The 17,255-nt window shown below is 41.4% G+C and overlaps 1 protein-coding gene across 1 annotated transcript in view; it reads right to left on the bottom strand.

Annotated features, from left to right (window-relative positions):
• Positions 1-16,278, bottom strand: part of TGFB1 (transforming growth factor beta 1) — an 87,725-nt gene extending 71,447 nt beyond the window's left edge. Inside the window, exon 1 of the mRNA XM_082263711.1 lies at positions 15,939-16,278. Coding sequence (XP_082119837.1) covers positions 15,939-16,257 — 319 coding nt within the window. The 5' untranslated portion in view covers positions 16,258-16,278. The remainder of the gene's footprint in view (positions 1-15,938) is intronic.
• Positions 16,279-17,255: the final 977 nt, after the last annotated feature.

The raw sequence follows: 17,255 nt of genomic DNA on the forward strand, positions 1-17,255 counted from the left end.
CCACCACTCCTCCTATCCAGTTCACTTGTGTTCTGCTGTCTCTGGGCCCCTTTGTGCTCCCCTGGTCCCCCCCCCTACTGTGCTGCCCCCCTCCACTGTGCTCCCTTCCCTCTCCTGCCGGCTGCTGCAGGGGATGTGTCATAATAAAGAACCAGGAATGGGTCAGTAAAAATGTAATTTACCAGCTCCTTCCTTTTCTGAATGGACAGAGTCATAGTCAGTGACATTGTAAAAAATAAAATAAAATGATAAAAAATAATACAATTAAAATACCAAAAAATAAAAACTACTGACACCGGTGGGTAAACTTCCAGGATCGCACTTGAGACCGGGCCCTGGCATTCCATCACCATGGGGAGGCCCCAAGATGGCAGGAAGGGGGCCCACTGCAGAACTTATGAAAGTGTCCCGCTGCGGGTTTATAATAAAGGGCCCCGCAACGAGAGTAAAGGGCCCCAGGATCAGTGGGAAGAAACCCAGGTTTGAAGGGAAGGGCCCCGGCCAGGGCGCCCTTCATTGTTTCTTGCACCGGGGCCCTGAAGGTTCTAGTTACGCCTCTGATGCCGGAGTTGTCGCTGCTTCAGTTGTCACACCCAGGGTCTCAGCTCACATGGGCTGGAGGGATTACCAGTACTAATGACAGACCCACATCAGGCCACAGGCCTGGAAACCTTGCTACACAGAGTAATAACAAGCCTCGGTACAGGAAGCGTGCTTAACCGTCTGAATGCCCAGCTGATGGGTCCGCCTAAGGCCTTTGACCCCTCTGTGAAGGGAATGGTTGAATATTTATGGTTTAGTGATACACTGGTTGCATATCAAGGGATTAGTGATAAGGTGGTTGCATATCTATGGATTAGTGGCACAGTGGCAGTGTAACTATAAATCAGTGGTACAATGATAGTGTAAATACGGATGAATTGTAAAGTTGTAGTGTAGATATGGATTAGTGGTATAGTGATGATGTAACTTTGGATTTGTGGCATGGTGATGGTGTAACTATAGATTAATGGTACAGTAACTGTGTAACTATGAATTAGTATTACAATGATGGTGTAACTATGAATTAGTGGTATAGTGACAGTGTAAATATGGATTAGTGGTATACTGTATCAATGGTGTAACTGTGAGTTTGTGTTTCATTGAAGGAGTAACTGTGTAAAAGCTGAAATTATACATTGGTAGTAGATGGGCAGTATAACTATGGATCAGTGATAAAGGGAGAATAAGATTAAAGATTGATGGTAGAAGGATAGTGTAGCTATGAATCAGTGGTACAGGGAGGATGAATTTATAGATTGGTTGTAGAGGGGTAGTGTAGCTATGGATCAGTGCTATGGGGGGGAAGTTGGTTGTAATGTAGAGGGATATTGTAGCTATGGATGAGTGGTACGGGGGGGGGGGGGGTGAAATCATAGATTGGTGGTAAAAGAATAATGTAGCTATGAATCAGTGGTACAGGGAAGGTGAAATTATAGATTGGTGGCAGAGGGCTAGTATAGCTATGGATCAATGGTACGGGGTGGGGGTTACATTTTTGATTGGTTGTAGTGGTATATTGTAGTTATGGATGAGTAATTCAGGGAGGACAAAAATTACAGATTGATGGTAGTGGTCTAGTGTAGCTATGGATCAGTGGTACGGGGGACGGGGGATAGGGTGAAATTTTAACTAAGGATTAGTGTTACAGGGGTGAAATTATAGATTGGTTGCAGAGGGATAGTGTAACTATGGATCAGTATTATGGGGGGTGAAATTATAGATTGGTTGTAGAGGGATAGTGTAACTATGGATCAGTATTACGGGGGGTGAAATTATAGATTGGTTGTAGAGGGATAGTGTAACTATGGATCAGTATTACGGGGGGTGAAATTATAGATTGGTTGTAGAGGGATAGTGTAACTATGGATCAGTATTACGGGGGGTGAAATTATAGATTGGTGGTAGAGGGATAGTGTAACTATGGATCAGTGTTACAGGGGTGAAATTATAGATTGGTTGTAGAGGGATAGTGTAACTATGGATCAGTATTACGGGGGGTGAAATTATAGATTGGTTGTAGAGGGATAGTGTAACTATGGATCAGTATTACGGGGGGGGGGGGGGGTGAAATTATAGATTGGTTGTAGAGGGATAGTGTAACTATGGATCAGTATTACGGGGGGGGGGGTGAAATTATAGATTGGTTGTAGAGGGATAGTGTAACTATGGATCAGTATTACGGGGGGGGGGGGTGAAATTATAGATTGGTTGTAGAGGGATAGTGTAACTATGGATCAGTATTACGGGGGGTGAAATTATAGATTGGTTGTAGAGGGATAGTGTAACTATGGATCAGTATTACGGGGGGTGAAATTATAGATTGGTTGTAGAGGGATAGTGTAACTATGGATCAGTATTACGGGGGGTGAAATTATAGATTGGTTGTAGAGGGATAGTGTAACTATGGATCAGTATTACGGGGGGTGAAATTATAGATTGGTGGTAGAGGGATAGTGTAACTATGGATCAGTGTTACAGGGGTGAAATTATAGATTGGTTGTAGAGGGATAGTGTAACTATGGATCAGTATTACGGGGGGTGAAATTATAGATTGGTTGTAGAGGGATAGTGTAACTATGGATCAGTATTACGGGGGGGGGGGTGAAATTATAGATTGGTTGTAGAGGGATAGTGTAACTATGGATCAGTATTACGGGGGGGGGGGGGTGAAATTATAGATTGGTTGTAGAGGGATAGTGTAACTATGGATCAGTATTACGGGGGGGGGGGTGAAATTATAGATTGGTTGTAGAGGGATAGTGTAACTATGGATCAGTATTACGGGGGGTGAAATTATAGATTGGTTGTAGAGGGATAGTGTAGCTATGGATCAGTGTTACAGGGGTGAAATTCTAGAATGGTGAAAGAGGGGTATTGTAGCTATAGATGAGTGTACGGGGGAGGGAAAATAATAGCTTAGTGGTACAGGAATAGTATAGCCATTAGTAAAGGGATGATAAAATAATAGGTTGATAATAGAGGAAGGGTGTAATTATGGATCAGTAGTACAGTGAAGGTGAAGGTATAGCTATAGTTTATTTTTACAATGAGGGTTTAGGAATAAATAACAATGATAGGAAATATTTATGGGTCATTAGTGCTCTTGTTGTTAATTAAATTCCAAGGTACTGTGAACAAACATGTAACTATATTATTGGCAACTACTAATCACTAAATGTAGTAATGGCAGATTTATGACATCATGAAGACGTAATGACTGCCACAGGATTCAGTGGGGGTGGAGTGGCTGATAAGGGACAATAAAATGATGTTGCTGATAATACGTAAGTCCTTCAAGAGAAAGTAATTACATATAATTACGTGGCAGAGTGAGGGTGTAATTACTCCTAACTGGCACTGAGGAGATAACTGCTGATAACTGCCACTGAGGATATGACTTCTGATGATTGGTGATAATAAGTGGCACATTGAAGCTCCACTTGCTGATCACTAATGAACTGTCATTCTCCAACATTTTCCTAGTATAAGTTTGCTTGTGATTGGATGCCATAGGGCAATGCAGGCAGTCTGTAGTCCAGGAGATTTAATAAAGAACATATGATAATATTTCAAAGCTCAGCTAGAAAGATCGTTATGGGTTCGTAGGATTGTGGGCTGAACCATACAAACAACAATTTGAGAGGTAACTGGTATTTTATTATTAATTTCAGCTAAAGTCAACAAAATGAGTATTCTACATGTGAACAGGGGAGCGCACAACATTTGAACTAACCATAGAAAAAATATCATACCATACCATAACGATGACAAATATATTACAGAACATTTATCAAGATCACAATGTTCATCACGTCATCACACTGCACATCCCTATGTATAACTTCAACCATGGCACATATATGATGATAACCACTTCAATTATGAGGGATATAGAAGATGCTCTATATTGTTGTATATCAGGTAAAAATATGGAATACTAAACAATCACCAAACTCTACACTGGACCACCTGTAGGTCAAATGGAAGGCTTAATGGTGATGTTATGTATTACTATATTACCACCATATTATGATGGATAGTGGCCCTCAGTCATGTGCGGCACACAACATAGGATAGTTACATCACATGCTGAAAGTCCATGAAGCAAGGTGTAGAAACATTGCCGTCTCCTATAGCAACATTTAGACAATCTTACACCAAAGATGGTTGTACCAGTAGTCAAATTGTAGTAGGTAGCCTTGTCATCTCCCATGGCAAATATACCGTATAACATTACACAAAGATATGGTAAGATCTCATAGTGGTGAACCAGTCATCAGATGGCAAAATACTGTATATTTATATGCAAATGATCTTCAGGACACAATTGATAATTAGTCCCATAAGGCACAAACAAAGTATAAAGGATACTTTATAGGACTGATATTCAAGCTCAGATCATTTGCATATCTATATATACAATAGAAAAAGAAAAAACCTGGCTGAGACTCTTCCCGTCTATTTCACAAACTTTTACACTCAATATTAAAAGGTTTGAGAAAAAAATATACGGGTGGAGCCTCAGTTAGGTTTGTATTTTTATTTTTCTGTATATTGTTAATACTGGCCTCACTTTTGGTGTCCTCCTTTTGAAAATGCTATTTTTAGGGACATTTTCTTGATAAGATATTCTATATATATATATGTTGTTGAGAGGACTTTGAAGACACATTTTATTTTTGTTTTTAGATTTATATATATTGTGGCAGTGCAATGCCCCACCAGGTTAATGTTAACCCAGGATTCTCAACCAGACAGGTTAAGGGATTTCAGGGGCTTTGCTTAATTAGAGGATGACTGGCTTTTCTGTTTCCTTCATGGTTTTGAAAAATCAGTTTTGGGACCTGGTCTTGATATTTCCTAGCAATCTGGGTGGGATAAAGTCTCCAGCCCCGAGGCAAAAGTTTCAGAACTGCCAACACACTAATTGGTCAGGTGTGTGCTGGTCTTTTTGTAGACACCTGACCATGGTGCTCCACCTTCCCCAGAAGTCCATGTGTGCAAGGGAGAAGCCAGAGAGTACATGTGTGCACTGGGAAAGCCAGGGACGCAAGCCTGAGGTCGCTGCTAGGAATCGGGAGGGCTCCATGTGGGAGCCACAGCAGTAAGGGGTTGCAAATTATGTGCACAGACTTTGTATAAAGACTGTCTGTGAGGAACAGATAAAGGCCTGAAATGGAAGGCCAGAACGGCAGTTTTGTATGTATAAGCCAGAAGGCTGAACGTCTATTTCTTTGCAAGAGTGCAATGCTGAAAACCCCTGTGAAGAAAACCTGTCGTTTTGATTTTTGGAACTTTGAACTTTCTTTAACCACTTGCCGACTGCGCACAGTATATTTACTGCGGCAGTCAGCCCCTCATCGGCAGAGCGATGTAGGCGATCGTCGTGGGAGAGGGAGAAAGGCAGGCGGCTAGTGTAAACAAGCCGCCTGTCATTCTCCCCGGTGTAGAAACAATGATCATACGGTTCTACTATGTAGGACCGTTAATCATTGTTCCTACACCTCAAGCCACAGCCAATCACAGTTAGAATCACGCCCCTAGGGACACACACAGCCCCTCCCTCTCAAATAAAGTTAACCCCTTCACTGCCAGTGTAATTTTACAGTAACAGTGCATATATATAGCACTGATTACTGTAGTAATGTCACTGGTAACCCCAAAAGTGTCAAAAATGTCAGTCAAGGGTTCGATCTGTCCGCCGAAATGTCGCAGTACCACAAAAAAAATCGCAGATCGCCGCCATTACGCGTTAAAAAAAAAACAACAAAAATGACAAAAATCTTTCCCTTTGTTAGTAAACGCGATAACTTTTGCGCAAACCAATCAAAATACGCTTTTTGCGATTTTTTTTTTACCAAACACAGGTAGCATAAAACAAATTGGCCGAAAATGTTAAAAAATTTTGATTTTTACATTTTTTTGGGGGGGAATTTCATATAAAAAATTTGAAAAATATTGACGCTCTTTATTTGTTTATAGCGCATGATCAAAAAATCGCACAGGTGATCAAATACCACCAAAAGAAAGCTCTGTTTCTGGGAAATTCGTTTAGGTACAGCATCGCACGACCGCGCAATTGTCCGTTAAATTCACGCAGTGCCGAATCGCAAAATACCCCCTGGTCAGGAAGGGTGTAAAATCTTCCGGGGCTTAAGTGGTTAAAAGTGGGCCAACAAGCCCTAAACAGAAATATTTTGCATGGACTGTGGGCTACATTTGAGCTATACAACCCCAAACTTTACAATATATACTGTATAGTATTTTTACATCTGATGACTGGATCTAAATGGGACGCTAACAGATCTTTGCATAATGTTAATTGTAAATGGGCTTTTAATTGTTTTCATTCAACAATCTTAATGGTTTTCCCTGTGGAGATTGTACCTTTTTTTTTCTTCTTGTCTTGCATACCTGTGGAGTAGTTAAGATAGATATAGAGATCCAGAAGCAGAAGAGTAAAGTTTTCACCATAGGTTGAAAAAAGGCTGCCTGATAGGTCATGGTCAACTGATTTTCGGGAGGCTGAAGGAAAAGCTTCCAATGATGTCTGCACTGTGCAGTTAATCACAATGCTGCATTAACAAGAACCCCCCCCCCCCCCCCACCAATCTATGGCATTACAGCCCATGTAAAGCGCCGCCTCTTGACGAAGTGGTTAAGATTTCACTCCGAAGCACTCATTTACATTTGCATATCACTATTTTTGTTAGTTTATATTTATATATAAAGTCTTTATATTTTATAGTTACTTGGTAATATATATCCAGTAGTATTTTTCCGATTTTCATTATTTTCAGGTAGCTTTTATCTAGACATTATTAAAATAGGAGCGCTGTGTTCAAGCAATTATATTTTTTATGTATCGGTGAGCACAGGATAGTACTATTTGTTTATAAACTAGATATATAGCACAATAGCAAAAATGTGGTACAGCAATAAAAAAGGGTAAAGTTACATAAAAATGACTTTATAGTGATTTTCCCCCTTCGCCATATACTTCATGCTTGGCACAACTTTGACAATTCAGGTTGACTTTCAGTTTTTAGCGGACTTTTGAGTGACTTCTGTTGGCCCCCCTCCTTTCTTCTTTTTTTTTTCCTTCATTCTTCTTGCCTGTGCATAGCCCCTCTTTGCCACTCTACCAGCTTTTTCTTCTTTACTCCAAATTCAATTACACGCCAATAACTGAATGCAAGGCACGTTTCCTGTGCCTATTTGTACGAGTTGAGAAAGTAACATCATGTGACTACCCTAACATACACTGATCATTTCTCTAACATGATGGTTCCTCTACTGTTTTTTGCATTTTGAATTTCTCACTGCCAATTTGATTGTGTTTTTTTTTTCTTTTTAAATTTGTGCTTAACTCATGTCAAATGGGTCTAGACATGTGCAGAACGGAAAAAATTATTTTTTTGGGTCATGGGGTGCGGCAAGCATCATGATTGATGATGGATCTACACTGGGAGACATTTTTTTAAATTTTTTTTTAATAAAGGACTTGTCAAAAACTTGTGTTGTGTCTTTACTTTTTACACTATGTACCCCATACTCATTCACATAGGGCAGGGGCCGGGATTCGGGGGCCCCCTTGTTAAAGGGGGCTTCCAGTTTCCGATATGCCCCCCATCAGCAGACCCCCCACAACCACTGGCCAGGGTTGTGGGCAAGAGGCTTTTGTCCCCATCAACATCAAAACACCCCCCATGTTGAGGGCATGTGGCCTGGTATGGTTCAGGAGGCAGGCATTTCCTGGCCTGACAGGCTGTATGCCCAGGTAATGGTCTGATATGGATTTTGGGAGGGACCCTACGCCAATTTTTATTTTTTATATTTTGGCGTGGGGTTCCCCTTAAAATCCATACTAAACCTGAAGGGCCTTGTATGGATTGGGGGGACCCCATGCTGTTTTTTTTTTTTTCCAGAATTTTTCATTGCTGGCATTCTTTGGTTTACATTTCAGCTGTCAGTGGGAAAGCCCGCTGACAGCTAATGAGTCATCGGTTGGTAAAGTGGTTCTAAATGTAGAAGTTTTTTTTATCTTAATGCATTCTATGCATTAAGATAAAAAACTTCTGTGTGCAGCAACCCCCCTCAGCCCCCCCTAATACTTACCTGAGCTTACCTCTTCATTGGCTAAGACTTTGGCATTGGCTCCCACTGCTGTCATTCAAAGTCAGTAAGCCAATAAGGACAGAGAGGGGGCAGAGCCAAGCTGCAGCTCCATGTCTGAATGGACACACAGAGCAGCGGCTTGGCTCAGGCGCCCACATAGCAAGCTGCTTGCTGTGGGGGCACTCAGCAGGAGGGAGGGGCCAGGAGCACCAAATTGGGACCCAAGAAGAGGAGGATCGAGGCTGTTCTATGCAAAACCACTTTACCACTGGTTATCGGTGCAGCCCCATCAAAGCCCATCAGTGGTGCCTATCACGTAAATCAATGCAGCCTATCAGTGCTTCCTCATCAGTGACTCTTATCAGTGCCGCTTATCAGTGCCCATCAGTGTTGCCCATCAGGGCCACTTATCAGTGCCGCCTCATCAGTGCCCATCAGTGCTGTCTCATTAGTGCCAATCAGTGCAGCTTATCAGTGCAGCCAATCCTTGATGATCAGTGTCTCCTCATCAGTGCACATCAGTAAAAAAGAAAAATTACTTACAGTATTTGCAAAATTTTGTACCAGAAACATTTTTTTGTTTACTAAAAAATAAAAACCCAGCGGTGATTAAATATCACCAAAAGAAAGCTCTATTTGTGTGAAAATGCAATTGCCATTTAAAGTGCGACAGTACTGAAAACTGAAAATTGGCCTGGCCAGGAAATGGGTAAAAGTGCCCAGTAGGCAAATGGTTATTATGTCTGGGAGTCTATTCAAGTAACAGGACTGAACAACATTTATTAGTGTTTTCTAATGGAATTAGTTGACTCATTTATGGCAAGATCGAATGCTCCGCTGCACAATTTTTCAAAATTTCTGTACAAACACAATTCTACTGGTGTATGGCCAGCTTAAGGCCAGCAAATGTACTGTAGATGCAGCACCTATTCCCTGCGCTCTGAGTGGTGCAATCCTCTTGTCCAACCTGACTGTAGGCTTGTAGATGAGAACAGATGACACGGCAACTTGATAATACTTCAGCCTTGCAGCCCCTTGCTGGACCAGGGTGGTCTGGAAAACACTATAAACGACAACAAAACAAGGGTGCACCAGCCTAGTGCATTATCTCTTAGACAGGTTTATTAAAATATTAGGTTAAAAATACTCACAAACGAGTTTCTTGATAAAAAGCACATCAAATAGAATAAAATCCTCAGCAACAAGATCGGGATTGAATCGTCCCCTGACGCTGTGCAGGCTTACGCATTTCGAGGCAGCACCTCTTCCGCAAAGGCTCTGAGGAAGAGGCGCTGCCTCGAAACGCGTAAGCCTGCACAGCTTCAGGGGACGATTCAATCCCGATCTTGTTGCTGAGGATTTTATTCTATTTGATGTGCTTTTTATCAAGAAACTCGTTTGTGAGTATTTTTAACCTAATATTTTAATAAACCTGTCTAAGAGATAATGCACTAGGCCGGTGCGCCCTTGTTTTGTTGTCGTTTATAGGACCGTTCAGATCAGCCTGTTAGTTTTTTTGGCGGATCTGAACGGATGCCCCATGTCCGTTGACATCCGATCCGATCCGTCAAATCTGGATGGATGGAAACCCTATTTTCCATCTGTCCAGCAGATCAGATCGGATGGGATCGGGTGAGAACGGACAGGCGGTCCGTTCCCATCCGATTCCCCCATAGAGAACAGCGGGACCTGACAGCTGTGTCTCCGCACACAGCGCGGAGACACAGCTGCAATCCGCCTGCTCAGCGTAGGAGCGACGGATCGATCCCCCGCTGATAAAAACTGAGTCCACCTGACGGACTCCTGTGTGAAAGTGGCCTAAAAGCGGAACTAAAACCATTGATTTAATAGTTGCAAGAAACAGTTATATTCCTGGCATGCCTGGATTGCTAACTGTCACATTTTCTTGTGCTCTCAACCAAACTGTCAAACCATCAAATGGCCGGTGTCATAACTGATCACATGTGCAGCATCATGGCAGTTGCAGATCAAACAGAGGCCAAGATGATAGCTTCTTTGGCTGAAAAGGATCAAGTTCCACTTTTAATCATGACTTGGAGCTTACACAAAGCTTTCTGTCCAACCCCATGTACCAGCTCTGGATACCTGATTGTCCAATCATTACATACAAGTCCCTTTGCATAGAAGGGAAGGGGAGTGAGTCCCATACTTCCCCATAGCTGGAAACGCCGGGTATTTCCCTTTACTTAAAATAACCAAAAATAATATCTGCGCTTGGTATTAAAGCTAAATAAAGGCAGCCAGCACCAATAGGTAAGATTGTAAACCCACAGCAATACAGTAACAAACAGGGTGCAGCGCCAATACTAATGATGTTTAGTCCAAAAAAGTAATGTCTATAATCACGAAGGGAGTCTCTGATGACGTCTATTGATGACGAAACACGTAAGGCGCGAACAACGTGACGCAAGCACGCTATGCCGCGGCCATCTTTAATGATTATTCTTCACATCTTTTGCCATTCATTTACGTGTGAGTGCATCTCGTTGCTTTTATATAATAAATTTGCTAAGAATTACTACACTATGGGTGCACTTCTTGATTCCTGAGGTGGGTTTGTTTGCCTGTTGATTTGAGAATAGCCTAGCTTTGGAGAAGAGGTGAACTAATTGTTGGTGTTCAGATGACACAGCGCAAATCCGGTCCAGGTGCAGATCGAGTTTACGGGCTTTCCACATACTTGTTTTGACCACTCTATAATTTGAGGGTCGTTACTTTCTGGTAAGCAGGATCTTCTCTCCTGACACAGTGGTGACATGTGCTTTCAGGATTCACGGCATTTGGTGTGGGGATTGTCCTCCCTGTTACATTTGCATATGGATATTCCTTTTTTTGGACTGAACATCCTCAGTTTTGGCGCTGCACCCCGTTTGTTACTATTTCCCTTTACTTCAATGGCTGAACAGATTGGTAGGGGAGCAAAGGATGATAGGTAAATTCTTTGGGGAAGATTGACTTATTTCATTACCTTGTATGGGCAAAACACAGGTTCACTTTAAGGTTAACATTACGATAATAGCTTAAAATATGCTCTGAATAAAATACACTATAGTTTCTCTTTAGAATAAGTGAACAGAAACAGAAAATAGATAAAACACAGCTGGAGAATAAAGAAGAGCAGGAAGAGTGACCGGTGACATGCGAGGGGATATTAAAAGCTTGAACAAAAGAGGAAGGGGAGCAGGACAGATGGATAAGGAAATGGTAACCAAAAATACAGGAAGACATGCAATGTGGTCACAATATGGTTCCTTTTACCCTTTCATTCCCTCAGCAGTGCTGCTACAACTGGATGTAACTCAGTATTGAAATGTTTTTCATTATAGCCAGACAGCACTCCTTACTTTAATTATTTTTCCTTTGACTTCTTTTATACTTTACTCTCCCCATTTATAAACCAACAACAGAACCTCACATACACAGCATTCAGCTGTACACAAATATCACCAAAATAATGTACAAAGACCAATACTGTAAAGCAGCTTAGGGCTCTTTCACATGAGTGGCAATCTCTACTGCCTTCTGGGAAGCGATCCCTAGTGGATCCCTTTTTGGAGGGTGGTAAAGCAATGGTTTTTAGGCATTCAAAAGGTGATCCTTTTTTTTCAATCGCAAGGGGGATTTTGTATTGAAATACTTGCCGCACCACAAACCATGCATTTGGCTCACGGTTGCAGAGCAGTCCCATTGACTTAAGTGGTTGAGTTTGACAGGTGTTGATGCCTATCAAACTTAGCAAGCCAAGGTAAATTTGCCTTGGCCACGGTATGGGTACCAACCCCTCTAGCTGCAATGGTAGGCTTTAGGTAGGCAGTTGAGGGCTGATAAAAATGAGGATCAATGCCTGGTCTTAGTGCCCTCTTGCCACCCATGTGGAAAATACATAAGGGTGATCATCAGAACCAGATATTTATCACTGGGCCATCGTAAAGAGCACTTCCATTGACTCCAGTGGTTGAGTTTGACTCAAACTCAGTAAGATGAGTGTACCAACACCTCCAGCTGCTATGTCAGGCTTTCGGTGGGCAGTTGGGGGCTGGTAAAAATGAGGATCAACCGCCTGGTCCTAATGCCCCCTTGCCACCCTTGTGAAAAAGGCATAAGGGTGATTATCAGAGCCAGATATTTATCATTGGGTTGTGGTTGCAGAGCACTCCCATTGACTCCAGTGGTTGAGTTTGACAGGCGTTGGTGCCTATCAAACTCAATAAGAATAGGTAAATTTACCGTGGCCACAGTATGTGCACAAGCCCCTCTAGCTGTCATGTTAGGATTTAGGGAGCAGTTAAAAATGAGGATCAACCGCCTGGTCTTACTGCCCCCTTGCCACCCATGTGAAAAAGGCCAAAGGGTGATCACCAGAGCCAGATATTTATCACCAGAGCCTTTAGGCACATGCTTTGTCACCCGACACAAAACCCCTCTGCACAATGGCCCCAGGAAATGCTGAAATCAATCACATTCCTTGAGAACATCTGGCTGTGTATGGCTATCTAAAGTTGCCAACAGTTTAAAAAAACTTCTAGGGACATTTAGCTGCTGATTTAATTTTTCTTTTCAAGCAATGTGTGTCAATGGATCATAGAGCACTATAGCATACATTTTATAAATAGAATACAAATTCTGATTGCACAAGATACATCTTGCTAAATAAAAGATGTTAAATAGGAATGCCAAGTGTGCACTAATACATAATAAGAATACCAATTTATAGTCTATGTCATACCAGTGGTCCAGTTGTTGGTGGCAACTTGTCAGTAACAGGATCACCAAAAGTCTATACAGGACACTCCTCTGCTACTACGGCATCACTCTCTAGTTGGCTGGACCAGAGATGATGCTTTGTCGCTGCCCCTTTAGCGGCGAGTGAGATTTTGCAATGTTTTGTTCAGAGAGGGAGAAACGTAGTAGGAGCAGATACGTGATATTTTTGTTGCCATCACTAATAGGTCCATTAGAGTGACATGGTCCTTATCCAAATAAAAACATTCTGGTTCATTTACTAAAACTGGAGAGTGCCAAATCGGGTGCAACTCTGCATAGAAAACAATCGGCTTCCATTTTTCTCTTTTTTTGTCAAAGCTTAATTGAAGAAGTTTAAGTTAGAAGCTGATTGGCTACCATGCACATCTGCACCAGATTTTGTACTCTCCAATTTAAGTAAATCAACCCCAATGTTTAAGCTGGCCATACATACATAGATATTAAAAAATCTAACAGATTCTCCAGCTGCAGCTATTGTATTCTGAAAGCTTGCGCCACCAGCTGTCAAAATATCAAACAGTGGCTACATCTGATTGGATGTAGGCACTTTTCAGGCGAAAATTTTCCACCCAACTCCCTTCGGTTTTCCAATTGAAGGTTGTCAGGTAGGAAGGTGCCAACAAGGCCACCCACAGAGCGAATTTTGCCAGGGGGAGCCCTGGTAACCAGAGTCATTTACTGGAATAAACCCTTACAACCTAGCACAACCACAGGAATAGGTGACAGTTAGCAACTATGCATATCAAAAATAACAGTTCAGCGTAGTTAAATGCAAAAACCTGATTTCTGATTACTTGCTATAGATAAGTACGTATCATTGTTCTTTGCACTGTCTTGTCATGGATCATTTCATGGCTGATATGTGAAAGGAGTTCTAAAGCCAAAATATTCTTGTTGGCTAAAGCGACCAATCAACTTACAATTTTGCATTCTAGTTTTGAAAATGAAACAAGGGTTGTGATTGGTTGCCTATGTAAAACAATACTTTTTTTTTTTTTTTTCTTAAAGCACACCTATAATGCATCTGTGACACTAATGTACCATTAATGCCAAGATATAGATATTGGTCACTGAGTAAAGCTGGATACACACTATCCAACTTTTGTGGTTAGATTTCCTTCAGATTTACCTTTTCTATGTAGTGCAAGGGCCTGCCAGATTGCATACAAATTGAAAGTGTTTAGGTTTGACCTCATATTATATGATTTTGGTAAGTCTAAAGGAAAAAGTCTTCAGAAAATCTTATAGTGTGTATAGCCCATAAGTCTTGAGGAGAGGTACATTTTGAAGATTGTAGAATTTCGCCAACACACTAATGCCTCGTACACACGCAATGATTATTGGCTGTGAATTTTCGGCCAACGTCCGATCGGCCGTTTTTTGGCTTGTTAGTATGATGCTTCCGACAACCGACTCCGACTTTTCGACCGAAAAAAATCTGGTGTGCAGGCTATAAAATATTTGTTGGCCGTCAACACAACGGCCAATTTTCCGTCTGTCAGTACAGATTTCGCCAGACAAAAATCTGATGAGCAAGAAGTAAACCATCACATGACATCACTTCTGAAGTAGATTTTTGTTGGCCGAGAAAAATCGTGCGCAGTCTAGGCACATTCCAACCAACAAAAGACCACTCTGGACAAAAGTCGGACGATCGATCGGCCAATAATCGCTGCGTGTGTACTAGGCTTTAATTTATGAAAATGTGTTTCGCTGCGTTGGCAAGTACGAGAATGCTTAAACATACAACTTAATCCAAAAAGGATAAACTGTGTATGTTATTTTGTAGCATCATCATCTTTTTACTAAAAAGGTAGTAGTGTCTCGTGTCCTACAACCAGCAGATGTAGTGTGAGATTTAGTACAGGAATGAAGTATGCTTCCAATGAAAATAATTAAGAAAAAAAGTGTAATTAAACAAAATGAGTTGATTAATTGGACAATGTTGTACAAGTGCAGCCACCCACAGCAACCAATCTGACCGTATTTTCATCAGTTTAGAGCAAACAAAACAAAAAATAGGTTTGCCAGTTCCATGCTCTAGACTGTTAAACACGATACACTACTCTTTACTCTATGAAAGTCTTTATTTGCTCCCAGCGTTGTGTTTCTAAGAACTGCTGCCCAAGCGCTTCTAATAAATAGTAAGAAGCTTTCGAGTTTAATTGGGATAAAATCTTCAGAACAGCAATATTCTCCATCCTCCCTTCATTTCTCTTCTCATTTTGTATTGTTTTTCTACTTTTTGTGTTGGTGATTTAGAGTTTGATCAGCAAACATTTCCCCTAACAACAAGCCTGTTATGTACCGTACAGAAATAAAATTTGGATAAATTAATTGGGATAAAATCTTCAAAACAGCAATATTCTCCATCCTCCCCTCATTTCTCTTCTCATTTTGTATTGTTTTTCTACTTTTTGTGTTGGTGATTTAGAGTTTGATCAGCAAACATTTCCCCTAACAACAAGCCTGTTATGTACCGTACAGAAATAAAATTTGGATAAATTAATTGGGATAAAATCTTCAAAACAGCAATATTCTCCATCCTCCCCTCATTTCTCTTCTCATTTTGTATTGTTTTTCTACTTTTTATGTTGGTGATTTTTAATCTGATCAGCATACATTTTTCCCAAAGTGTCGGTTCACAATATGGCGATCCGACTTCGGGGGCGACTAGTGAAGTCGCCGCGCACCGCGACTTCGGCGCGACTTGCACGGACTTCACATGATGGAAATCAATGCAAGTCGCTCCGATGTCGCCCCGAAGTAGTGCAGGAACTATTTTCTAAGTCTTCAGTCGCTCCTATTAGAACGGTTCCCATAGCACTGAATGGACCGCGACTTGTCTGGCAACCAGGTCGCCTGACAAGTCGCGGTAGTGTGAACCGGGACTAATAAACCTGTTATGTACTGGAAAGGAATAAATAAATAATAAAAAAAAACAAGATATAACGAACACCCCAAACATATTTTTAAGGTTACAGTTATCTTACCAGTCGGGATCACCTTGATCTTTTCAACCTGTTTGGAATAATATTCCTCCACGACAGGCTTTTCCTTCTTTATTTTTTCTTGTATGGTGTCCAAGGTGCTATTGTAAATAGACAGGACCTCTATGGGAACTGTCATCTCCTCACTCTCTACATCTGGAGGTTCAGTGAGCTTCAGTTTACTAAGAATTTGTCCTCTAATGGCTTCGATCCTCCTCCTCTTCACCTGTTCCATGTCCACTGCCTTGCACGTAGACATTGACATAACAACACGGAGAAGGTCCACTATCAAAACCAACGACCACATCCATTGGAGCCCCATGGTCTAAAGTTTACGACGCGGCAAAAAAAGACTTGACTTAAAATTTTTCTTGTTACCTGCCTTGTCCCTACAATTTTTTTCCCCACTTGGCCAATTTAAATCGAGACTTGTTTTGAGCTCATCATCTAGATACTTTTAGAGCATCCTCTCCCACGTGGAACAGTCCAGTCCAGTCTCAAAGTTTGGACGATGTACAGCTTGGCCAAAGCATAACTTGACAAAAAGAGAGGCAAAGCTTTTACTTGAGACTAGTAAACAGCATCCCACCTGGGTGAGGATGTAGAAGAACGTTAGGCTGCCTTGGTGATGTCTGACGCTCCTTAAAGTGTGTGTCAATGTTCTCCTTGAAGAAGCGGTGTTAGATGTGCTTTGAATGTAGTTTGCTCCCACTCTCTTCTATGTAATTTGATGGCCTTGTCTCTCAGCTTGCTAGAACATGCTTCTACCGGCCGCCTGTTTCTCTCTCTCTCTCGCTCTCTCTTCTTCCTCCTGTGTGCTGTAACAGGCTGAGTTTTTTTTTTTTAATGCTTTTTCTGTAACTTCAAGCTCCACCCAGGATATGATGGTATGATTTTAAGTTTGACACACAGCTACAGAGTAGTTTAAGGAACTGTTTCTTGGTCCTGGGGGTGGTGAAACCTGATAATGTTTTATTAGAAAACAGCCGTAGCAGAATGTACTAACACATGGAATATCTCACATGACCGGCACTGCATGCTACGTTACACAGAGGACTATCATGTAACAATGTGGACCAGATCATGAAAGGGAAAAAAAAAAAAAAATTAGCAGTTCCTTAAAATTGTCTGTGTGCCAAACTTCAAAGGAAACTTTTGTTAGACTAAATGTTTGTATGAATGGTGCTGGCATTATAAGGAGACTGCATGTTCTGTCACACACCCTGCAAAGCAATGTTAAAAAAAAAAAATGTTGACTTCGACTTTTAAAGTTTGGTCCCTTCCAGCCTCTTCTGCTTTATTACTGGTCAATAAGGCCTC

This window comes from Pelophylax lessonae (genome assembly GCF_965119305.1).
Source record: "Pelophylax lessonae genome assembly, chromosome: 7".
Classification (NCBI taxonomy): domain Eukaryota; kingdom Metazoa; phylum Chordata; class Amphibia; order Anura; family Ranidae; genus Pelophylax; species Pelophylax lessonae.